The sequence below is a fragment of the Labrus bergylta genome, chromosome 2 (assembly GCF_963930695.1).
Source record: "Labrus bergylta chromosome 2, fLabBer1.1, whole genome shotgun sequence".
Classification (NCBI taxonomy): Eukaryota; Metazoa; Chordata; class Actinopteri; order Labriformes; family Labridae; genus Labrus; species Labrus bergylta.
The window spans coordinates 20,471,684-20,495,831 of NC_089196.1; the positions used below are offsets into that span (position 1 = coordinate 20,471,684).

Consider the following 24,148-nt stretch of genomic DNA (forward strand, 5'->3'; position numbering starts at 1 on the left):
TGACCCTAAAATGAGGATACAGTCCAAACTACTGATTAAACCTGAATGTATTCTAAAATATTTCGCAATTGGAAATCGTTATATATAATGTGCTGATAAAAAAAAAAAAAAATGAATTTTCAGTCTTCAATATAGGATTGTTTTTGTTTATTGTAATAATCAGGGGTATCAAACATAACGTCTTTACATTTGTTTTTACATTTCAATCAACGCATTTATTCGTCACATTATGGTCACTGAAGTGAGCATCAGCACAAAAAACGGGATTACGTTCTCAATCCTAAAAAAATGTCAAGATTGCTGGATTAAAAAGATAAATGAGCAGGGAAAAAGACAGAAGACATATCAACGGATATGTGTGTGTATATTATCCAGGTGGCCATGTCATCTGTCTGCCTCCCAGGATGTGAAGGTGAAGATGGTAGACAGACTGAGCTCCGTGTTTCCCATCGTTGATCACTGTGCAGAGGACAGAAACAACAAAAGAGAACTCAATGTCCAAGTAAACAGACGATCTGTATTTCCACATAAATCTCAACAGCATAGACACGTCACCTGTATCTACAAAATTAAATAACTTACCCACTCTGTACCCTTCACTTAGAGATTCTTGCTTTGCCACATTTTTGGCGACGATCAACAAATGCCCCAAGAGCTGAAATTGACACACACACAAAAAGATGATATGTTAGCTGGTGACGAATTGTTTGAAAAGTCAAAAGCTGCTACACTTTAATATTTGATTTAGTCTGTGTTCATGAATGAAAATAACAATACAAAACTCAAGACACTTGAGCTTATAAAGACAAACTCAAATATAATTCAATCCCTTAAAAAAAGAGTGCAAAATCAGCTGCGTGGGGGTTTAAGTCCTAACTAGTGATGAAGTTGTTGAAGGGAGATTCTTCATTTGTACTCTGCAGAGTGTAACATGTCCTGAAGGCTGCACTCTGAGACAGTGACGGCAAACAGACTTTCTGCACACAACAGCCAGTCCTGCAGGGGTCTGAACCTTGCGGGTAAGCTGGGAGGAGTTTACATGTCCCAGCAGTGTTTGTTTGAGGATTTTTAAGTTTGCAGGTCCACATTACAATATGATCGCCTGAAGTACGTTGACATACCTGTCCACATACTGTACGTTTGTCTACGTCTGGTCTGGGGCTATGTTCTCTGTGGTTTGAGCTAGGTCCCTTAGAGTTAGGAAACAATTGTAGGAATTAGCGGGAATTAACTAGGGAAAAGTCAACACAGCTTAAATTCATTACATTTTGGACGATGGTGTGACTGCAACAGTTGAAGAAAACCCTTTACTGATCATTAAAAATGAGTCTTTCCAGGGTTTGATGTGAGGACTGCGCCTGTCCTGCACAGAGTACTGAGATGGACCCCAGCAAGGGTTAGGATGATTCTTTATTTACACAGGGTCATTATATTATTTATGGTTACATTATTTAAGAAAATGTGTCACTTCTAAGGACTATCACAAAAAAAAAAAGGCATGTCCTAAATGTAGCACAATAGTATTTTTTATACAAAATAATATTTTACCAGTTAAATCGTAAAGTTTTCACATGTTCCCATGGTTTACCCTGATAAACACCTTTAAACCGTATTGTCCAAGTGTCAAACACCAAAGTCTAATTCTACAAACCAGCATGTAGCTGAATCAAACTCCTGCATCCCGTTAAAAAAAAAACGAAAACGGAAAAACAAAGCAGACGATCTTCTCCGTACTGCTGAGGCTGTTTTAACATCTGATTGAGGCAAATGTGTTATTTTTTTACAAGATCAATGGCATTTCTATTGAATGCAAAAAAATGGATGGACAAACTTACTTCAGCATCATCATCTTTGGCCTCACTTATTCTGGGAATAGGGACCTTAGGAATAACCAGGAAATGAACAGGGGCCTGTGGGCTGATGTCTCTGAATGCCAAACACTGACACACACACACACACACACAATTTACAGATGAACGAGGGTTGAATTGGACAACTTTACCCTGAATGTCTTTATCTATATCTCAACACGTTTGTGTTTATTCTGAGTCCCAAATGAGAAAACCCCCCAACATGTTTTGAAGACGCTTGTTTACCTTCTCATCTTCATAAATGATATCAGCAGGGATGCTTTTGTCAATCACTTTGGAGAAGATGGTTGGAGCTGGGGAGCCATATTTCTTGCTGGCCTCCTCTGCCAGCCTCACCTCGTCCCTTCCGGTGCACAGCTGTCTCTGCGGGTCAAAAGGTCAAACACATGGATGACACTGAGGTCAATAACAGCCCGGGACTTGATGGCAACAACATATTAAAACAACTTTCCGAGGGGCACAATGAGCCAAACCTCTTGGTGGTGGGACACAGGCACACCAGGTTTCCCAAAGCAGCCACCACCAAGGCTGGTAGGAAACTTGTTGTCAAATTGGTCAGCTGCAGTAATCGCAAAGAAAATGTTTATGAGAATGAGATGGTTTATTTTAAGATACCTCGGCTCGACAAACATGGTGTATACGGCTGAGGTGAGCAACTCTGGTCCCGATGAAGTGCGTCCGCAATATGTGACGAAAATGCATACCGAGTAGCAAGCGTACTAGTTATTATCAACCATAATAAACCAAGTCTAATGTCACAAACACAAGCTGGGGTCACAGATGCGAAAACTCTGCACTGTGTGTTAATGTTGCCTTCAATAACCTCCGTTTTTTTTTTTTTTAATTAAAGATGCCACTCTTGAATTATGCATACAACATGACGTGTCCTGTAATCTTCAGAGAAAGAAGACACCACTGAGATAAATGAAGTCGTTGATGTATCCGAGAAAATGTAAATTGTGTTTTTCGTTTACAATGTTGATAACACGCGCAAAAGTCAAACTGAACTATGTTGCAAACTGAAATATACACGGAAATACTCGTCATAGCTTTAACTTTGCTACCCTTCACATGTACTATGTGACGTTATTGTTCATCGTCTTTGAATTTTACAAACGACAGTCCACGTCTAAGCTCATTAAGTCTAGTTGGCGTCCATGAAGCCCACATTTACGACGTTTAAAATTGTGGTCCAAAGGCGTCATTCAGGGTCTCTTCAAGAGCCGCAACGTTCTCCGATGCTAATAATTTATTCCAGCATTAGCGTTAAGAAAATCATGTATAATGGCTTTAAACTTAAATACAATTGCCTTTTTTTTTTTTTTTTTTTTTTTTTGTAAATCAGTTCTAAACATAATTACATATTTGTTTGACGACAAATATAATGCGTTTCCGTATATATATATATATATATATTATCTTGCAACAGGGGGCGCTGTCGTGAAAGCCTTCTAGCTCATATGTCAGCGGAAATTAAAGCCCAACTTTTGAAGTCACACAGAAAGAAACATGGCGGCCTGCACACGACTGCCCTTGCTGTTCCCAAAGAGCTTGCCTGCTTTTAGAAACAAGAAGCTCGTCCACACGGAAGCAGCGGTCAGTGAGACAGCCTACCCCGCGAACGTCGCTTCTCTCACGGCTAAAAGCAAATCTGCGCGCCGGCGACAGGTCGAGGAACAAGTGAAGAAGATCACTGCCTCCACAGTGCAGGAGAAACTCTCCCTCCTCACTCGGATCCAGCACAAGAAATTTGTCATTCACCCTCAGACTTTTGCACGGAACGCAGACAAATGGTACCAGCACTTCACCAAAACCGCGTTTGTCCCGGGACTGCCCGACAGGTTTACCCTGACCCCGGAGGAGACTGGCGGGGAGGACAGCTCGGGGTCAGCCGCAGGTCAAACCTCGGTGCCGGGGATTGGAGATGATGTGTTCGCAGACATCCGCACCTTGGTGACCCGGGTGATTTTACAGGAGCACTGGCACTTGAAGAAGCGCAGACCTTTCCTGTACAGAAAGCAGGAGCAGCTGGTCGGACCCGTCCTGAGAAGCCTTGCGAGTGGACTCACCTACAGCCTGGTCAAATACAACCCCCTGTTACTCCTCTGCAGTCTGGGTATGCATGATTTCTATGACAGCTGATCAGTGGAGCTGCCTAATTTCCTTGGTTCCCCTCACACTTTCCTTACTACCTTTTGTTAAACTACATTTGAAGTAGTATTGAAATTGGTGCAGCAGTCAAACTTTTATTTATTTGTCACATGCTGAGACTTTCTGTGCTCTCCTTCTCTATCAGATATTGATCCAAAGGTACACTTTTACTGGAGGAGAGGAGAGAGAATCATACCTAAAGGGCACAGAAAAGGCCGATTAGAGCCAACCAGGTTCCAAATTGATGACCAACCAAACAGTCAGATTAGGATTACTCAGCAGCTTCCACAGGTATGTGGCTTGTTTCAATTAAAAAAAGAAAAGACACCCAAGGATGTACATTTTTTTTTTTAAATACACGTGACAGTCTTTCACATGACTGAATATATAAGTGATGGTTTCAGTTAAATGTAATATGTTTTTGTTTAATTCTTACCACTTTTTTTTCATTCTCTTAGTTTGTCCCACTGGAGGCGTCTTATACGGCTGAAGTTCCAGAGATCACATTAGCTCCCAACGTGATGCCTCTGTTCAGGAGACAGTACGACAACAATATATTTACAGGTAACACAACTACAGGCAACGTATTGTATCGTCTTGGTCTTATTTCAACCTGTTACCACACCATCAGAGTTTAAATGAAAGTGAATGATTCTGGTGTTTACAGTAATCACTTTATGTAATCCCATATTTTCATGTGTTCTCTTGTCAATATAAAACACCGTCCTCTTGATTTATCAACAGGTTCCAAGCTGCCAGATCCGGCATGCTACGGTCACACCCAGTTCCACCTGGTACCAGACCGGTACCACAGAGACCGGATGGCGAGACAGAAGCAGTCTGATCAGGTGGAGGTCTTTCTCAGAGCCAATGGACTCGCCAGCCTCTTTGCCTGGACCGGAGCGCAGGCCATGTACCAGGGTGAGATACCAACACACACATTTGATGAATCTCTGACTAAAGAAGAGCCTAATACAATTCAAATAAGTAATTAATATTTTTTGGAATAAAGTAGTATCAGATTTAAGTTGTTTCTCTAAACAGAGGGCAGAATCCCAACTCTGCCGTCTATATCTTTAAAATACGAGTTGAAATGCAACTTCAGCACATGAAGACTCTGATTAAATAATCACAAAGTGAGATACAAGTTTTAACTTTACATGAAAAAAACATGGATATTCTCTTTGATTTGTATTGTTAATTTCTGATTAAAACTCACTAATATACAATAAATAAATAAATCCAGATAATCTGTGTGATTTAAATTGCAAGAAAAAAGGAAATTCTGTTGCAGTAAAGTTACAAATGAACCGGACAAAAACTTAAAAGATAGTGTTGATCTCCTCGTTTCTCTGACCGAGCTGCAGTGTAGCAGAACAGTGAAGTGTCAGGTAGTGTCCTATTATCAAATTAAGGTGTGTATGTCCACATAGTTTAAAGTCATCCTTCCCTCTCGCCTGCTGTAGGTTTCTGGAACAACGAGGACGTCACCAGGCCCTTTGTGTCGCAGGCTGTGATCACCGATGGACAGTTCTTCTCCTTCTTCTGCTACCAGCTGAACACATTGGCCCTCTCTGTGGAGGCCGACGCTAACAACCCCAGGAAAAACCTTCTGTGGGGCACCGAGAGCCTGCGACTGTATGAGAGCGTGCAGGATGGAGAGGTGGTGGGACTGAACGACGGCGTCATAAAGCTTCTGATTCAGTTCCTGATGAATCAGCCGTAGGCTTTATCAGATTTCTTGTCTTTTCTTCTTCTTGCCTTCGAGTCGGGTGTTCTCCAAGGAGTTTACAGACGCTAGAAATAAAAGAAAGGAGTTTTTGAAGGAGAAGCTGTCAAAATGTAAAGTATGTAATGTTCATAAAAGCGGTTCGATCTGTGTTAAGCAAATGTACGACTGAACAGTGAGCCAGAAAATAGTGCTGACATATGCTTACAGTGCAGATTATAATAATGCATAAATAAAATAATGCTTTTCAAATAAAGAATGTGTTTCATTGTTATTCTTTAAAACTGAACAACAGGTGCGCTGATGGCCTATCAGAGATATTCACTGCTGTCCAAATTTCAATCACCTTTTTTTTTTTTTAACTACAGAGACCCTTCCCTAACAACTTGTTCTGTGAATGCTGTGTGCATGAAATTTGAATATTCGACATACAGTATAAGAACAGCACATGGAAATAGTGTGTCACGTGATGTGACACAGTACTTCCATGTGCCAGTGTTGCCTAAGCTGTTAGCCTGAAGCTAATATCAGGAGCAGACTACGCAGGTCTTGTCGTATCAGACATTGTCTTACTCACCCAGATATATGTGAATTAAATCATTTGATGCACAACTGCATTTGCCTTTGACTTGACATAAAGATGGATGTTGAATGTCTCCCTCTATTGGTAGCATAAAAGTGAAGCCAAAAGACCTAACCACTGACTGTATATATAGTATCTTTTTACACAGTAAACAGTGCTGACATTTTACGCATTGGAGTCACAAGTCTGCACAGGAGGGATCGGCTAGGGGAGCCTTATTGAGGTTTTCCCTCAGAGATGAACTTCGCCTCTTTAAGACTTCAGACTGTTTTGGACTAATGTCCGACCTTTTTTTTATTTGGAATTTTTGGCATGTTATCATTATGATCCTCCTGAATGTAATTCCCTCCCATCATGTGGAGTAACCTGACCACACCTGATGCACGAGCAGCTGCACTCTAAAGATGACACCAATGTCGAGCACATCACCTGCAGGCCGCAGCTACAGTCCCAGGCTGGCTCAATAGGCACTAAAAGCGGTTGCCTAGGGTTCAGTAGGTGTGCTGCCTCAAATGCTTCTCTTCTGCTTGACTCCCCTTCTCTGTCTCGCTCAACCACTTGTGTCAAATGAGTGAATCTTTGTCCATCTGTCCAAATTAAGGGGTAAGGGTGAGACAAACAGGGATCATTTGAGATCAGACTCATTCAGTTCAGCCTGTATTGTCAACACAGGCTGTGTCCTTCTTAGGACAGGTACATGGAAGGATCCTACTGTAGGCTACCTCCGAAATGAGGCACAGCTGTGGGATTTTTCATATCTTTGTTTCGGGCTGCAAAAGGTTTGATCATTTTTTCAAAAGTGAGTCCTGTGTCTGGTCGTCTTTATCAGTGTAAACAAAAACCTCCTCAAAATGTGTTGAACACAGTAGATGGTCATCACAAGCATTTAATAAAAAAAGCAGAATGACAGTGAGGGATGTACATTTAATTTACTAGTTTACAGTGGCACATAGTTAAAGGAAATGCAAGTTGACAAAGACTCAGTTGAAATCATGATACAGACAATGTGATGATTTTTATGACCACCATTACACATGTACATGACTAAAACACACAAGCATCTGCATATATGATAACATATCTTTTTTACGTGTTATTAAGATACTACAGATATTCAGTATGTTAACCACACATTACAGCAAGACCGAATAAATGGAAAGTGACCAAGCTGTTTAAAGGACAGTAAAATTGTCAAGTGCTTTAAATGAATGTAAGGCACTGCTCAAAAAAACCATAATGCATACTCACAGAAGTAAAGAGGGACAGTGGTTAAATTGTTACCAAAAATAAAAAAAAACAACATCCGCTTTTTGACAGAGAGCGGTGTGTTTTTCCACAGGAAATGAAGATGAGCACAGTGTCATGATTTGCTCTATCAGCTACTATGACATCACTGTCAATAAAGAAATGACGCCAACTTCCTGCTGTGAAATCAAGTGAATTATAAAACATCTTACAAACAAGAGGCTACTTGTGTACAAATTTAAGTGGTGGTAATTTGACTTTGTTGGGTGAAAATATTCGATAACTTCATAAAAAAGTAAATGATTTATTGCGTTAAAGCTCTGCTCTGTTCACACTTGTGTGGACATTTTGAACCGTAGTTATCGCTACCTTTAAACTTTCCGCTGTCTCATTGAAGAGCTTTCCTCGAGTGCATTATTTTCACCAGGTGTCCTAATGAAGGGATACAAATGTACATCGTGAAAAACTGAAAATGAACATAAATAAAAGTTTAAATAAATCTTAATATAAGTCATCGACATTCCCATTGTACTCACAGTGAGTTGGTTTGGTCACCTGGCCCATTTCCTGAGAACAAGGCAAACATTTTAAGTTCAAAATGAATCGTAAAAACAACACATCACACACACACACACACACACACACACCAACAAAAGTTTCCATTTACTTTCTGCGTACCTGCTGCTGTGTAGTCCTTCTTGGACTGACTCCTCTCGTAGAGCAGAATGGCGGCGACGAGGACGATCACTTCAACCACGATGGCTATGAAGGGCTTCAGAGGCTCGTAGAAACTGATGACCTTCAGCAGAAAAAAAAAAAACAATCACCAACTGACTGAAAACAATGTTTAAGTATTCAATTAAAAGGGAACGTTCTGCATTCAGAAACCTTTTGGGATATAACACCAAAGATATCAACTTAATAAAGAATCTCTCCTTTCCACTTTACTCAACCTGTGGATTCATAATAATAATGGAGCAGATCCATTTCTGTCACACATCTTTTGGAAGTTTCAGGACATTCAGCCCAAGATATTTTCAAGAACTCAAATTTCACACACGCACCTCACAGCGGGAGATCATCTGTTTATGACGCTTTCACAACTCTAAATACTGTGTTAGGTTTAGGTGTAGTTTAGGTTACCTGAGTACTTTGGCCTAGTTCATTTCCACACTGACCTTCAACTCCACGTGGCTCATCGTGGTGCTGATGGGGTACACTGCACCGCAGTAAAACAAGCCAGAGTCAGCCTCCGTCAGGTTGTAAACCAGCAGTTTGGTCTTCCATCCATCATTTTTGATCTCGTACCTTTGAGGCTCTGCAGCGGGAAAAATCTGCTCCTAGGGTAAAAATCAGTCAAATGGATCAGAGGTCATACATTTGTTCACATGTCGTTGCTCATCAGATAAAGAAGGTGTCTATTTGGTAATTTAATACAAAAAAATTCAAATACAAAAGCATTACTACACTATGAATTATATATGGCTGTAAGTGGTTTGATTTTAAATTCATAATTCAATTAGCCCAATAACTAATTTTGAAAAAGTGTCAGTTCGAGTCAACAGTGGCAAAAATCTCACACACGGCAAATAAAGCTTTCAGCTGCTCACCCACCTTTCCTGTATCATTTGCCATATACCAGTTCCAGGTGTTGGGTTTTGGTTTGTTTTCTTCCATTTTACATGTCATCACCACAGAATCCCCCACATAGCTGACAATGGGTTTATCCCGAACATCACCAATCTGTGGGGCTGGTGGAGAACAAGAGCAAAACATTAAAATGAGAAAATAACTCTTGTATAATGTGATATATATACATATAGATATATATATAACTCATGAAAGGATGTGATCTGTACCTGCCAAATCAAAGTCTATCTTTGCTTCACCTCCAAAAACACAAGAGTAACTTCCAAGGTTTTCTTCGCTGACAATACTGAACCTGCAAAGGGAAAAGAAATGAGTTTGTTTGCTGTAGAGAAAATCTAAACTAAGATGAATTATAAGTATATATGCATATAGTATAAGTATTTTATACCATAATACACACCTGTATGATTGTATAATGAGACTTCTTTAAACAGTTTATTGTGGGATGTACTCAGTGGTGTAGTGCAAGGTATACGCAGGTATATGGAGTATACCCACTTCTTTTTCAGTCTCCATAGAGTGTACCCACTTCTAAATTTCCTCTGATTCACACCAATGAGTGATTAACAATATTTTTAGGATGGTGAAGGGAGGACCCTTCCGTCTCTAATTGACTAGTATGCACTAACTAAATATTCAAGAGTAGTCTTACATGTCACTGTTTATAACAGAGGCTGTTTTTCCTCTGCTGGACTGGTCACTTAAAGAAAATGTGTCCACTTCTTAAGGCACCACTACACTACTGGATGTACTGATAAATGTGGATGAGTTTGTGTAAAAATACATTTTCAGAAGATAAAGACAGAATCATTTAGTACATACTTTTGTTTGAGATTATACTGCTCATTTTCCAACTGCACTGTGACACGGCTGTTCTCAATTTCTTCTCCATCTTTCCTCCAGAAGCCGGTTATGTTTGAGGGTTTGTTCTGATTGCCAGCCCAAGTACACATCAGGGACAGGTTGACCGGGTTCAACAGTTCAACTCTCTCAGTGTGACTCACACCTGCAGTGTTTAAAATGATTTTGAACACAATCAAACAAAAGTGATTACATATCTTCATCTATGAACCAGAACTTGTCATCATGGCTGACAATAAATCACGTCATAACTAATCTAAAGCTCTATTTACAGGACTCCTATAACAACATGTAAACCTGAAAAAGACAATATGTTGACAGTTACCTTTAAGAACATAACTCCTTTCAAGTGTTGGAAGGGGGCTAATGGGATCCAGTGGAGGGGACGTTGGGCCAGGTGTCTCTGACAGGAAAACAATTTATTTTTAAACATACACATCCAAAAATGAAACACTAGCTAGCTGTATAACTAGGTTGCATAGGCGGGTATGGTTGTTTTAAAGTTCCCAGGAAATAACATACTGTTTAAGATTCTGCACCACCTGGGGGGACCAGGCCTGGAATGAGCCCCCTTGAAATCTTATTGGCAACTCCAGGTGCAATCCCAAATTAATTAACTGTGATTGGTCATTTGCCTTGGCAGAGGTGGGACTTATGTTGAAATCTACAGACAGCTAATAGTTTTCAGTGTGCAGATGTTTGTTTGTTTACCATTTTGATAAAATACCCGAAATTGGACATTTTAACCTACAATTGTTTTAGTCCTTGAAGAATTAAGCTTAGAAGATGTATATTCTGCCATTATCTTGTGTTACTCGAAAGTCGATGTAATAAGTGCAGATAGAAAAGAAAAATAAATGCTCTAGATTCATGTGTGTCCACACAAAATTCAGGCCACCCCTGCACAAGTCAGTCCCCCAGTTGGGCAGACCAAAAAGTCTGGACACGGCCCTGCTAAAGGGCATTCTGTGTGTAATAACTTGACTGAGGGTAGTATTTGCAGGGTATTTAATGGGTTAGTATGGGGTTGTTTGTGCCAATAAGTGGTTCATGTGGTTGTTTAGGTCAGTTCCAAGGGTAATAAAAGGTGATGGCTGGGTCTCATTAAGTGCTTTCTTTTTTCATTGTATGCAGTTGTGTGTATTTATAATCTTCATGGAGTACTTTTAATAGAAAAATCAAAATCAAAACTATATCTGAGTCCAAAATTATTTTTAAAAAAAACACACAAGCTGAAAAAAAAACTACCATGAAAACAGATATCTGATACGGAACTGAACAGAAAAAAAAATGTAAAAAAAGAAAAGATCTCATAAGGTGCCTCTCTTTTTCTATTTTGCAGAAGTTTGCAGCTGCTCAGTTCCTGAAGCCTGTAGAAAACAAACTATAAATAAGGAACTTCTTTTATCGCCGTCATACTCCTTTAAAAAAAAAACTCTGAGTGGTTACATCAGAGGTACAATTACATCAGCCCCCAAAAGATGAATGATAATTTTATCTAAATGTGTATGTGATTTACTGATCCACCCACGTTATAACTATCTGAAATATTTATTTTATTTGGCATACATGTGTCTATTTTTGATTCGTAAATAGCTAATAATAATAGCTTACTGCAGAGATAGGACAATTAGAAAATAACAAACACTGACATAGGGCAACTAAAACCAAAATAAGGCTGATACAATAATACATGATGGTGTGGAAATCCTATGATATTTTTTCTGAATTCTCACATTATCATTTAGTGGGGAAAATAAGGCAGAGAAGGGTTTCGCAGAACCACACAGTCAAAATTGAACTCAAATATAGTCATTTACTTGTATTGATGTGTCTGCAGGAGATGAGAAGCAGGAGGATCTGAAAAAAGAGCTGCTTCCAGGACGCTGACATGATTATAATCCCTCTGTCCTCTCTACGTGCAGGTTTCTCACTGCTTCTCTCTCTACTCTTCCTTCCTACTGCATCGTGCAGCAACCCCCACCCCCCTCTTTCAGCTGCAGAAGTGACGCAGCTATATGGTATCACCCTGCAGCCTGTGGGTGCCGTACTCCATCCATAATTCAGTCAGACGGACAGGGTTCCTCCTTGATGTTGCACTGCTGTGTAATGCCTTACACAGAACATGCTGTGATAAACACTTTGAAGCATTATGATGCTTTGTGTGTGTACTTTCATCAAAAAATAAAAAAAATAAATCAGAGGGCTACTATGCCGGTTCTGAGGAGTTTTCCTCAAGGTGCCCTATCCTGTTGTGTCAGAGGACCTGGCAGCTGAATGTGACATGACCTTCTGTTTTGAAACCTCTATTGTTAAGAATTCTGACAAAGTGTAGTTACATTCTGTCACTGCACTTGTGTAAGAGATATTTGAGCTCTTTCTTTCCACCCCTAGAGAAAACTCCGATGGCCAATATTTACGACAACACTGACTTAAACACCCTCATGTTTGGCATTATGTATCCAGGCTTACAGGTGTACAGTAAGTGCACCACAACAGCACACACATTTACTGCAACTCACACACTTCTTTGATCAAGGTTCATGAGTTTCATCTCCAGACTTGTGTTAACATGAGACCAAAAATTGTAGGTACTGTTTGCTCATACTGGCTTTGTTTAACCGGGAACTCATGTCTTATATAAGGAGGAGATCAATTCTACATATGCATTGTCTCATGTAAAGTGTAGTCAGCACATATGTGTCTAAAAAAAACCCCATTGTGTTTGTGTACAGACTTCAATGATTGAAATCTGGATGTTATTATTGTATGTTAATTTCTACATTAAACCTCAAACTACAGGGATAATGCCAATAGAGTGAAGTGAAGTTTTCCAACCCGCTGTCAGTTTTTGACTTCTCCCCTTCAGGCTAATCCCAAAATAGCAACATCAACATCTCGAGGATGATAAAGGGAACAGCCCCTTAAATCCCACTAGGAAAGTTTCACAGTTCACTGCAGGGCTGAATAAGGATATAAGAGGAGCTGATGACACCTGGTGCTGCGGGGGCTGATTCAGAGAACTGGGAGAGAAGGAGAGAGAGAAGGCGTTGCTTGACGGGGTAATATGGGTAATATCAGTTAGGGTGGATGTTTAGTGTCAGATAATTTATGAAAAAAATTGACTGCCAACAGCTCTAGATATTTACACTAGTTTTACAGCAGAGGGAGCTCTTTCAGTTTCACTGTCAGTTGGTTCCACTTATAAATGTTCTTACTGTTTTTCAAACTAGGACATGTTAGTGAAATCCTTATGTTCAGATTACTCCAATCCTATACTCTTAACCAAAGGCCCTTATCTTGTGGAGTTTTCTTGTGACCAAAAACAGTTATGTCCTTTGCTTCTTACCAAACTGCTGTGTTTCTCCTTTTAATCTTACGCTGACTGTTTCTCCTTTACATGCAGTCCTGCTAGCTGGTTATCCTTCTTCCATTCATTTTATGGCAATGACTGACTAATGAAGCATGCAATGTATGGCATAAATGTTCCTAAATGAATGATCCTACAGAGGAGATGACATCAAAAGGACACAGACGCACCAACTCCGCTGTGTACCTTTAACTTTTATCATTGTAAGAAGTATCAAAAGCATTTTGTAAATATGTTTCAGAAGGACGGTGACTTGATCTGATCATAACATTTACAATCCAGTAAATTCTGTTTTGTTAAGAAGTCGGAGAACCTTTGATAGCTGACACTTCTTACGTAACATGGTCGCACTAATAAGCTCTTGTGATGAAAATGTGGCAGTTGGTAAAACATAATTTATTTGAAAATGTATTTAAAAAAACAGATATAACTACAGTACAGTCAGTGTATAGTTTGTTGAGGTAAAAAAAAGAAAGACGATATACGTACATTGAAGAATATAATCTAAAAAAGCTAAACAGAAAGAGCAGCATTATTCCAGACTAGACTTTTAAAGCTCCTCTCCTGAGAATTAATGACATCACATCAAGCAGCTGTTTTTACTGCTCCTGAAGCTGAAGGCTGTTGATAAACACAGCCTGCAGCTCTTTGATGTCGTCGGTGGCCTCTATGGGGGTGCTGAGCCTCCCTGGTGAGCTTGAAAGCCCAGCAGCTGAGTCATACGAGCCAGCCTCATGGTTTTCGTAGAAGCTATCCCCACCGCCTCCGACTGCACCCAGGTAGTGCTGCTGGGGGGACAGTCGGCTGTAGTCCTGGGCCTGGTGCGTGCTGTGTTGAAGGTTTAGGTATAGGTGGTGTTCCGGTCTGGGGCTGTGACAGGGGCTGTGACAGGGGCTGTGGCAGGGGCTGTGGCAGGGGCTGTGGGGCATTAGGCAGGTCTGCAGGCAGCTGTTTCTCCTCACGGGCCGGTGTAGGTCGAGTCGCGCAATCAGCGGCTTGCCAATGTTAATGCTTTTGGTCCAGTGGACGGGATCGTCATCCATAGCGGGAAAGGTGCCCTGAAGGCAAATGGTGAACACCAGCTCCTCCTGTGGCATGTGAAGGATGAGAAGTAGTATTAATAAACAGACAGGGCTTTCACACTTTCAGAAGACTCCTGAAAAAATCTGGATATTTCCAGGAGGCGCTGTATTGTGTGAACGTAAACCACTCTCCCGCCAGTCCGAGCGAGCTGATGAGAGAACGCAGCAGGATATTCTCCGGAGAATTCACCTTGAGCCAATGGTAGGGGGGAGTGAGGTTTACATACTGTGACTGCTGCACGGTGCTTAGAGTGTATGCACGCTACGATCTCTGTGCAGGTAATCAAACGGCTGCATTATGTTTTCTTAGCATTTATATAAAGATAAATATTCTCATCATAGTGACGTATAGCGTACTCTGTTGCTTGGTCCCCATACCTAAGACATTTAGGTGATGACTCTAACCCACAGCATGGATCCCCTTACTTTACACATAGCACCACCTGCAGGTCAAAGCTTTTTCTCAGGGCTAATCGGCACAAAAAAACTAAGATGGTAACAGTGTTCTAAAATACACCTTCTTAACACGGACATAACCGCATTGTCACTGTGAGGAGTTTAGTATTCTGATATTGGCATTAAGCTCTATAAAGTCAGAAGTCTTTTTATTCATCTTATAGGAAATTATTTATTCACAGGATGGAAGAACTATAAAACCCTTTTGTAAACCTTTCAGAAGTTATTAAAAATAAATGCTTGTTACCTGCTGTTTTGTTTGAAAGAGGTTAAGTTTTCACATAAAGCTAATATTCTTTTTGAGAAAGTTATGATGAGTATATTCACCCTGAGCTTCTGCAGTGAGCTGACTCTGGTGTAAAGGCAGTGCTGTGGCAGACTGCCGGACAGGAAGTAGATCCCAGTCTCCTCTGGAGTCTCTCTATTCATCTCTTTGGGATCCACATCAAGCTCCTGCAGTATAGACAAAAAACACATCACAGCGTTATCGTTTGTGAAAATATATGCAATCAGCCAGTCTTGATATGATTCTTGGGGCAAAAGATTGCATGACAACACTGCTCACCTGTGAGAAGTCGGTGACGTGGGCTTGGCAGAAGGACATGTCCTCGGGCTTCTTCACGATGTGAGTGTAAATGACAAGGACGTTGGAGAACTCTGCAGCAAAGCCCAACTTGATCTGAGCCCCGCAGTCAAAGTTTAGACACATACTTTCAGGAAGCTCTGCATTAAAATTCAAAATACAAACAAGTCAAGTTATACCCGCTAGATTGATCCCAAAAACTGCAGCTAAGAAGGATCATAAGCAAGAGAGCTAATTAACCTAAGTTAGAGGGAACAACCCACTGGTTAGTCTGATAGTTCAGTATTTCTGGCCCTTTTATTTTAGTGTCTGTGATTTACTTTAAAGTGTAGTGAATGGTAAATGTGAGATACAAATAAAGCTGCTTTGACTTTAACAGACAGAGATGATCACAGTAAAAAACAGATATGATGTTAATGGATTTGCTGCTTTGTGCTCAATCATCAAGTATATATACAGTATATTCTAAATGACAGTATTTCAAACTAACCATGAGCCTTTGCCCAATGGCGGCTGAGAGTGTTGGCAAGATCAACGCTGTCGCCAGGCAGAATAGGATCGGTGAGAGCTCTCCTCTCTGACAGACTGCTGCGGATCTCCAGAGCCTGCTTTCCCTTAGTGGCATTAAACTGTCCCATGTCTGCACACATACACACACATACAAATAGAGAATAGAAAAAATACATGTCAGCATTCACTGTGTTGTACTAACTTTCTGATGTTCACCGCTTTGGATAAAAGTGTCTGCTAAATGAAATGTAGAATTGTTAATTTTACTTCACAGCTTGTCTAATCTAATTCCAATATCTGCATCTCAGTTTCTATAACTGATTTAAAAAGACAACAGTTACTAATCTTTATTGCATACATTATAACATGTGTTGAATTATTTTAGTTCTTATTCTGTACTGTTTCTCTTATCCTCTCTCACCCTCAGCCACTCTGTCCAGCACCACGGTGATCTTCTCGTCGTCCAGCAGTCGCTTCTTCAAGAACTTGACAAACACACCGTTAGTGAAGCCACTGGAGCTCAGCTCAAAGGCCTCCGCATCTTGGCACCTGAGGAGCCAAACCAAGAACACAACAGTCTACATTATTGAAAACTAGAAAGACATTTTTTTTTTTAGTATCGATGGATCTGTAATATTTGACACTTACGTCGCATATCCAAATACAATGTTGGCTGTAACCCTCAGGACAACATTTGGAGTTCTGTCATCATGAATATTTCTGGAAAATCGACAACTCATTGTAACAATGTAAAAAAACAAAAAACAAAAGTGGAACACAAATGCTCATTTAATTCATCCCTATAAATCCAGGTACAAGAAAATACAATTTGAAACAGTAATAAACGCATAAGAAAATGCTAGTCAAACCATATTACTGCATTATCTCTGTTCTTTTTTTTTCACCATTTTCCTCCAGTTTAACTCTATATAGGCCATTTGCTGGTTTACTCAACATTACAGAATAATCACATTTAGTCAAATTTAATGTGTATCTGAACTGTAAACTTTCTCCAGATTTATTAACTTAATTATTTAAACCTATAGGAGTATAAGTCAGGTCTTAGTTTACCCACCTCTTCCTGCACATGTCCAGCAGGAAAACATTAAGACCGGTCTCCTTCTCCTGCATCAGTTTGAGGATGCTCTGCACACACAAACAGTTGGCTGACTGATACGGGTTTGGAGCGTCTACGGGCACCATGAAACTGTTGCCATAATTCTCATATCCATGACCAGCGTAGTAGAGCAGACCTAAAGGGGAAAATGTGCGTTTCAATTCTTCTCACCTTCAACAAAAGGACTCAAAAGGAAATTCAACATATTCATATTTTGTCTTAATTCGTTTTCAACTCCCAGATTTTGTATAAATCCAACACACCATAAACTCCTTTGTGAAGCAGCAGCAGGAACTCATCCACAGCGTTTCTCATCTCTGACTCTGTGAGGTCCAGCAGTGAAACCACCTGGAAGTTCAGCTGCCGAAGGAGATTGGTGAGGTCGTACACGTCTACCATGGGAGCTTTGAGCTGTGGGTGGTTCTGGTAAGACAGATTACCAATCAGCAGGGCCACTTTGTCAGTCGCTGTAGGGGAGATAAACCACACTGCTCAAGGACTGGAAGGAAAACAACTCATTCTAGTTAAGACTTGTCCATGAAATGAGAGTCACGACTGCGGAAAACTGCATGAAAGCAGGAAAGAGTAAACAATATCTAGTTTAAAAAACAATTATCTCAAATGATTTCCTGGATGTAGTACATATATGAGAATAAGAGAGAAACAAGTTACAATATGTGGCACTGTCTTTTTTTCTGTGCTTTACCCGTTGGATATTCCAAAACACAACTTGTCTGCGATGCATGAATATCAACAGAAACCAGCGTAGCACATTAGGAGACAGTCACACTGCAGAACATCGGCCGAGGCTCATGGATGGGTCTTTTTGCCTCTGCTGTCAGGAATATATAATGTCTGTATGCCATTTCATGTTTAAACATTCGATATTCCTAAAAGCAAGTGCTTTTTGTCATGATCTTTTTTTCAGAACACACTGAAACAATGTGTCTTTTTTTATGTTTTTGTTATCTTGCTTTAATCTACGATAAACTTTTAAAAACCGAAAGCAGGAAGGAAGTGGCTTCGTGAATCAGGTTGGAAACCAAACACGTCACATCATACGCAAGCCGTGCTTCTTACACCAACCTCTGTAGAGCTTGTCATTTTTCTTTAAAAAAAAAGGATCTTCTGGACTGCATTTAGCTTCCAAGTGTAATTTTGTCAACTTGTGTTGCTGCTGGCTTTTTTTTTTTTCTCCCCTAATCTTTTTATTAAATTTTTGCAGACAGTACAACATGATGTCACATAGGAGTAAATCAGAGCATCTGCATAGAGTAAAACAAAAAGCCCCAATTAAACAGAAAAACAAGAGAATAAAATAATAAACACCCATTTACCCTCCCAACCCTCCCAGCTTCCTAAGGTAGTTGTGCTGCTGGCTTTTTAAGTTACAAGAAAGCTACAAGTTTCACATCTTTGGTGTGAAACCTCGGTTGGTGATTGAACATAGAGATTTTATCTCCATGTTTATTTTTATCATACTGCATGGTAACAGAGTCAACTTGTAGAGGAACTTTTCATCGGCCGTATCTTCACAAAAATCAGCAATTAACAAATCCTGTGTAGACCCCACAAACATGACCTGGAATGATCCATCACCACTCGCATGAAGAAATGTATGAAAACACACTCACCGTAAAGTTGCTCTGGCAGACTATTAAGTAGAAAATCACTGGAACCTGAAAAGCAAAGTCGCAGTGAAACCACAACAAAGGACCATGACACTGTATAAGAAATACAGAAGTGGTGCATAAGTCTCGAGGAGATTGATTACTCTTACCTCCTCCAATGGCGTAAACATCATCTAGGAATCAAAATTACACATATTTTACCATCATGTAAGAAGAGCATTTCAATGTCAGTGGAAATGATGACCAATCAACAGAGAAGGTTTGATTTCCAGTAATTAAAGAAACGTCTCATTTTTCACAACTGAATTAAACAATTCAAATTGAAGCTCCTGTGAGGACATTTTAATGTGTGTAGCTTTTGACGACCCCTGTGGACAAAGTGGTACCTCTTATATTTTTGCTGATTTAGTCATGTTCCTGTGAAAGTAGAGTTGTGTAACTAACAAAATCTCAGACACATTTTTACATTCTGTGAATATCGGTTGTGGAAAATGCTATTTTGTCAACATCCAGTTAATTACTTCATCTGAAAGCTACCTCGAGTTTCAGGTTCCAGACATTCATAATGAGTATACGGAAACTGTCGATCTCTACCTGTGGTCTTTTTGCTTTGGAAGGATGAAAAAAGGCATCCGTGTGAATTTAGGTTCATTTCATAACCAGTTCAAAAAATTCCTCACAAGAGCTTACGTAGATTAAGGTTAATATCAAACTTCTTATTGTCAACAAATCCGATAAAAACACTCAAAGCAACAACAATATATGGCTTTAAATGTGGAAGAAAAAAAGCACAGTGATTCTAAAAACACTGGGGACTATAGTTCTTCACACACGTTACTTAAACAGGAGTCATTTGTGCATCTGTTGGAAACTATTTAATGGCGCACTAAAGACTCATTTGATACACTATTTAGTATAAATGACGGTGTGGTTGATGGTGTCAACAGGATGGTGTAAACTCAAAACATGTCCTCTATGCTGGCTTAGACATGTTTCTTATAGTTAAGGGTTTTTTCAAAAAACAAAAGAAGTGATTAAACTGCATTATTAGATTATTAGGATTTTAATTTGGGGAATTTGTTGACAATAAGAAAAACAAAGAATACAACCATCCTTATCCATATCCAATGTTTTGACGGATATTATGTTAGTGCGTCCCTGTAAACCTCATGGGGGGGGTTAGTGCTGGTTATCTGAAGGAAATCGAGACCATGACCCACATGCAGTTGCAGGAACAATTTATAGAGAAAATGAAAAATGGTTAGATTAATGTCTCATGCATATTTTGTTTTTTTAAATCACCATGCACCAGTCCTTTCAACTCTACCTTCAGAGCACTCCATTGCCCCAAAAATCTGGACAGATATCCTTGGTGCTTTTAGTCGAGAACAAAGCAAATTATGATTCCACTGTAATGACAACAAAGCTGATTTTTACTTGACTGTAAATGCAGAGTCAAAAAGTGCAGCATACCTATCACTATGTCAACTTCATTGGTCCACATTCGCTCAGTGCTGCTGCTGATCTCACAGCGATACCTGCCATGCTGGTCCTGCATCACATGAGGAATCTGAAACGCAGAGATTATTTTTATATTACACCTTCCCTACAGAAGAAGTATCATCAACACTTTAGAGAAGTGAAAAGGTACCTTCTGATTATTCATTACCATAAACAGAAGGTTCATGCCTTGTAATGTCTGAAAACTATTCAAGCAGTGAAAACTGGTATAACTCTTGTGAAAGTAAGATTATAAACTCTCCTCACCGTGAGTTTCCTCTTAGTGGCGCTGGGGATCGGGACTCCATTTCTGTGCCACTGGTAGCGAGGGATTGGCCTTCCAACAGCTCCACACTCCAGCTGCAGGTTTTCCCCAACATATAGCTGCTGGGACTGAGGCTGGATCACCAGCTTCAGACGGCCGCCTAAGGACTGATAACTCTGCCCTGGTTTTGTGGGGGGAGAGGACACATCATTGGTGTAAACTGCTAGATGCAGTCGAAAGTTTACTGCTTCGTCGGGGGAAACTACTCATAGCAGAGAATCAAGTCCCACAAGAATAAGATACACTACACAAGTAAACATGAACTTTCCAAAACACAAAGAAGTCAAATGAGGTCACAAGTTAAACCTTCGATTTCTTACCGCAAGACATGGCGACATCCAGGACGTCCACTTGAGCCCACTGGCTGAATTCAAACACTTCTCCACAGTTGACCCTGCAGATATAAAAGCCAGCGTCCTTCAGATGGACCGGACTTATCACCAGGTCCGGAGAAAAGCTGTTTGGCACCTGAGAATGGAAGAAGCAGAAATACTTACAAGCAAGGGTCAACATTATTCACAGCCCAGAAGAGAAACAGCTGAAATCTCATCTTTTTTTAAGAAGTTATTTAGTCAAAGTATTTGTATCCTAGTTAAACTCACTGACTATTTAATATATCCTCTAGGGTTAGGGTTAGGATTAGGTTAAGTGGAAACGTTCCGAGGGGCATGGGCACTCGGGGGACAATGTGTATTAAAAAATACTTAAAACCTCCTTAAAAAAAAAACACACCAGTGTTTTATAAAAGGTTTTTTTTTTATATAAGTTTTAGGGTTAGTACATCCTTTAAAATACATTAAAGTCAAGCCTTTATTTCATGAGAATAAAAAGTACTTTTATGTCTTTAAGCCATGTTACATTTGCTTTTGAAATCCTGGACATCACACTGTAACAGAAACTGGTTTCAGATGTTAGCTGAAAAAGGGGAACAGTGAGTATAGCTCAACAGTGTCCAGTTTTGTTTTTGTGGCCCAACATATAAATATTTTCAACCTAAATCTCCTGAGCGACTAGCTAGTAGTTTAAGCATTTAATATAGATTTCACACTACAATAACATCCAAATATCTTGTATTTTCGTATTGATTTTAAATCCTTTCTGACATCAGTGGACAAGCTGAATGTCTGAAGGGAATGAAATGTTAGCTCAAGCCTAGATATTTATGTCAACATCATGGACTTGTATAAAATGATACTGACATGTACATTAATAAAACAAAACACGGGGCAATCCACGCTGTAGTCATTGAGACTCTAAAAATATGAAAAGTAGCAAAAAAGGAATACTTCCAGATGGAACTTTTCATGGCTCACCTCTTCCTTGCTCTTGAACCACTGGTACTGGACTGGAGATTTCCCCACAGCATTACAGCTGAGACGCAGGTTGTGTCCAGATATAAGAGCGACAGACTGGGGCTGGATGAGGATCTGCAGGGCTGTACATGTAGGAGACTTTCACTTTGTTTGTGTCATCTAATGTTTACATTGTAGACTGATTAGAGATGGGTAGCAGCGTATCAAAGACAGACTTTATCGGGCAAGTGGGTTAAAAACGGGTTTTATTTGAGTGTAGGTGTTTTCCACTTAAACTACCAATGAGCAGCAGTGAAGAGGTTTTGTAAATGTCATCCACAACACCTTGAAGTGAATCATAAATTCCCTTTCAGTTAGAAAGAGAACACAAAGACAATAGACGACGAAGTTTGATCCTTGACATGATCGGAACAGGCTCGTGTTTTTGTTCACTCTACCTGATGGTTTCAGGCACTGCAGGGCCTCCGGGTTCCCCAGAGTTTGGAGGTGGTCAACTAAGTGACCTGTGGTGCAGCCTCGCTGTCCCATCAGCCTCAGCAGCATGCGGCTTGGGCTGCCGTCAATCTCCAGCACCTTTAGAGAGCACATCTCCATGTCGTCTGAGCTGGAGGACGAGGCAGGAGATTGGCAGAAATCATATTTCAGATATCAGAAGAAAACTTTATTGGCCAAGTAAGAATCATATTCAAGCACTCTGAGCCAGTTATCAGTATTTCTCAATATTTTTACGGAAAGATACAAAACTGGTTAAAAAATAAAAAATAAAGATAATGCAAACATAAGAATGATTTGATTATATATAGTACAAGTATCTTGGTGATATATACAGGGTAAATATTAAAAATGATGATGTAAAACATTGGACAATAAGATATTGGCTCCAGCACAAAACTTTAAAACACAAGACTGGAAACTGTAATACTGAATGTGTTCATAGATTTAGTAGAAAATGACTAAATCTAGGTTATTAACGTTCAGGTATATCAATTTCTCTCTGTTAATGTTTTGATCCAATCTTTAATAAACCTGTAATGCACATATCAATAAATAAGAAAGTAGGCCTTACATTTTCTGAATCTTTGTGTCGCTGCATAACTCCAGAGCATCAGCCTAGTTTTGTTTTGTTTTTTTAAACTATGCTTATCATTACTATGACAACAACCCTATAGGCTACATTTTTCTATCTAATAATCATGCATTTTCATTTGGTCGCACCTGCAGTAACTTTTAAAAGTAGGCTAGAGGCATAATCCAGCACCTTGCCATACAGTGCATTTATGCAAATCTCATCTGACAGCTATCCTATTTAACATTATAGCCTAAACTGCAGGTTAAACACTGACCGTATAAACAACGCACCTCAACCTACCTGACATTGAATCGTCTGTCATGACCGACAATCTCTCCGAGTTTTCGCCATCCTTTATTGCTGGATTTGTCCAAAACATCACTAAGCCTCTTCACAGTCGGCTCCCGCAACAGGTTGATCTTCGTGGATCGCTCCAGAGATTCCGACATGGCAGCCAGCAAGCAAAGTTTACCACTGCTGTCAGACTGGAGTCGTCGTCGTTACTAGACTTGACAACAACACCCCTCACCAAATGAACACAAAAAAAAAAAAGACTACTTCCTGAAAGTGCAACAGTGATTCACAGACACACCCACTTTACCCATTCCGTCGTGGTTTCTCCCCACCCCCCCCCCACGCAGCTGCAGCTGCAGCAGACTGCAATGCTCCGAAGACTGAGTATGCATCAAGATGTGTCACACAAAGTTCGGCTTATTTATTGTTAAGTAGGCTAACTGAAAATGTGTCCTTTGGTAAAATGCTTCATAACGGAACCCTCCTTTTTAAAGGATCGGTTTTTAAACCTGCTATTCGGAGGAGTGACGGATTAAATGAGGGGACTGCACTGACCTACAAAGGCAAAAAAAGACCTTAACTCGGCCAGAGTGTAGAACTGAGATAAATGACTTTAAAGTCTTTTTGTTGTCCAGCCAAATGAGTTGCAGGCAGAATATTGGAAAGGTTATTAATGTACATAAAAATCGTGAGGTCAAACATGACCTTTGACCCTTATTTGGAAGTTAAAGTACTCTGCAGGTGCATTGCCTGTACAATAATAAGGGGTCATGCCAAGGCAAAAGGCAGTAACTTCCATTTGATAGCT

At 40.0% G+C, this 24,148-nt stretch overlaps 4 protein-coding genes across 6 annotated transcripts; 1 reads left to right on the forward strand and 3 right to left on the reverse strand.

The window, feature by feature from the left end:
- Window positions 1–125: 125 nt before the first annotated feature.
- Window positions 126–2,689, reverse strand: hint2 (histidine triad nucleotide binding protein 2). The gene is made up of 5 exons (XM_020643972.3): window positions 2,487–2,689; window positions 2,097–2,234; window positions 1,836–1,940; window positions 583–655; window positions 126–459 (listed from the first exon to the last, which is right to left on the reverse strand). The coding sequence occupies exons 1-5, from the start codon at window positions 2,571–2,573 to the stop codon at window positions 368–370; spliced, it is 495 nt and encodes a 164-aa protein (XP_020499628.1). The 5' UTR covers window positions 2,574–2,689; the 3' UTR covers window positions 126–367.
- A 667-nt stretch (window positions 2,690–3,356) lies between these two features.
- On the forward strand, window positions 3,357–6,010 carry mrps30 (mitochondrial ribosomal protein S30). The gene is made up of 5 exons (XM_020643992.3): window positions 3,357–3,987; window positions 4,168–4,313; window positions 4,481–4,586; window positions 4,767–4,943; window positions 5,489–6,010. The coding sequence occupies exons 1-5, from the start codon at window positions 3,381–3,383 to the stop codon at window positions 5,746–5,748; spliced, it is 1,296 nt and encodes a 431-aa protein (XP_020499648.2). The 5' UTR covers window positions 3,357–3,380; the 3' UTR covers window positions 5,749–6,010.
- emb (embigin) lies at window positions 5,123–12,069 on the reverse strand. Of its 2 annotated transcripts, XM_065948474.1 has the most exons (10): window positions 11,911–12,069; window positions 10,416–10,493; window positions 10,052–10,235; window positions 9,439–9,521; window positions 9,194–9,330; window positions 8,758–8,919; window positions 8,258–8,378; window positions 8,116–8,146; window positions 7,949–8,011; window positions 5,123–5,819 (listed from the first exon to the last, which is right to left on the reverse strand). In XM_065948474.1, exons 1-9 carry the CDS (start codon window positions 11,981–11,983, stop codon window positions 7,951–7,953), a joined length of 930 nt encoding a protein of 309 aa, XP_065804546.1. In that variant the 5' UTR covers window positions 11,984–12,069; the 3' UTR covers window positions 5,123–5,819; window positions 7,949–7,950. The 2 variants fall into 2 exon arrangements, with proteins under 2 accessions (XP_065804546.1, XP_065804543.1); XM_065948471.1 differs by lacking the exon at window positions 5,123–5,819 and having other exon boundaries at window positions 7,239–8,011.
- Window positions 12,070–13,835: 1,766 nt separating this feature from the next.
- Window positions 13,836–23,586, reverse strand: malt1 (MALT paracaspase 1). 2 transcript variants are annotated; one of them, XM_020644002.3, is made up of 17 exons: window positions 23,347–23,586; window positions 22,415–22,581; window positions 21,978–22,099; window positions 20,985–21,132; window positions 20,607–20,785; window positions 20,313–20,409; window positions 20,167–20,214; window positions 18,989–19,012; window positions 18,843–18,887; window positions 17,472–17,675; window positions 17,167–17,344; window positions 16,740–16,811; window positions 16,513–16,640; window positions 16,072–16,221; window positions 15,564–15,721; window positions 15,326–15,451; window positions 13,836–14,548 (listed from the first exon to the last, which is right to left on the reverse strand). In XM_020644002.3, exons 1-17 carry the CDS (start codon window positions 23,493–23,495, stop codon window positions 14,060–14,062), a joined length of 2,484 nt encoding a protein of 827 aa, XP_020499658.2. In that variant the 5' UTR covers window positions 23,496–23,586; the 3' UTR covers window positions 13,836–14,059. The 2 variants fall into 2 exon arrangements, with proteins under 2 accessions (XP_020499658.2, XP_020499659.2); XM_020644003.3 differs by lacking the exon at window positions 20,167–20,214 and having other exon boundaries at window positions 23,347–23,585.
- Window positions 23,587–24,148: the final 562 nt, after the last annotated feature.

What these genes read in the sequence shown, in the direction of transcription:
- hint2 (XM_020643972.3), bottom strand. Translation starts at nt 2,573, where the DNA reads ATGCATTTTCGTCACATATTGCGGACGCACTTCATCGGGACCAGAGTT. An exon ending in TCATTTATGAAGATGAGAAG is followed by an intron (nt 1,941 to 2,096) that starts GTAAACAAGCGT and finishes TGTGTGTGTCAG; the next exon opens with TGTTTGGCATTCAGAGACAT. An exon ending in AAGTGAAGGGTACAGAGTGG is followed by an intron (nt 460 to 582) that starts GTAAGTTATTTA and finishes TCCTCTGCACAG; the next exon opens with TGATCAACGATGGGAAACAC.
- mrps30 (XM_020643992.3), top strand. Translation starts at nt 3,381, where the DNA reads ATGGCGGCCTGCACACGACTGCCCTTGCTGTTCCCAAAGAGCTTGCCT. An exon ending in GTTACTCCTCTGCAGTCTGG is followed by an intron (nt 3,988 to 4,167) that starts GTATGCATGATT and finishes CTTCTCTATCAG; the next exon opens with ATATTGATCCAAAGGTACAC. An exon ending in AGCGCAGGCCATGTACCAGG is followed by an intron (nt 4,944 to 5,488) that starts GTGAGATACCAA and finishes CGCCTGCTGTAG; the next exon opens with GTTTCTGGAACAACGAGGAC.
- emb (XM_065948474.1), bottom strand. Translation starts at nt 11,983, where the DNA reads ATGTCAGCGTCCTGGAAGCAGCTCTTTTTTCAGATCCTCCTGCTTCTC. An exon ending in GATAGACTTTGATTTGGCAG is followed by an intron (nt 9,331 to 9,438) that starts GTACAGATCACA and finishes GTTCTCCACCAG; the next exon opens with CCCCACAGATTGGTGATGTT. An exon ending in GAAGGACTACACAGCAGCAG is followed by an intron (nt 8,147 to 8,257) that starts GTACGCAGAAAG and finishes CCTTGTTCTCAG; the next exon opens with GAAATGGGCCAGGTGACCAA.
- malt1 (XM_020644002.3), bottom strand. Translation starts at nt 23,495, where the DNA reads ATGTCGGAATCTCTGGAGCGATCCACGAAGATCAACCTGTTGCGGGAG. An exon ending in GCTTCACAAAGGAGTTTATG is followed by an intron (nt 17,345 to 17,471) that starts GTGTGTTGGATT and finishes TTTCCCCTTTAG; the next exon opens with GTCTGCTCTACTACGCTGGT. An exon ending in CTGGACATGTGCAGGAAGAG is followed by an intron (nt 16,812 to 17,166) that starts GTGGGTAAACTA and finishes TCGATTTTCCAG; the next exon opens with AAATATTCATGATGACAGAA.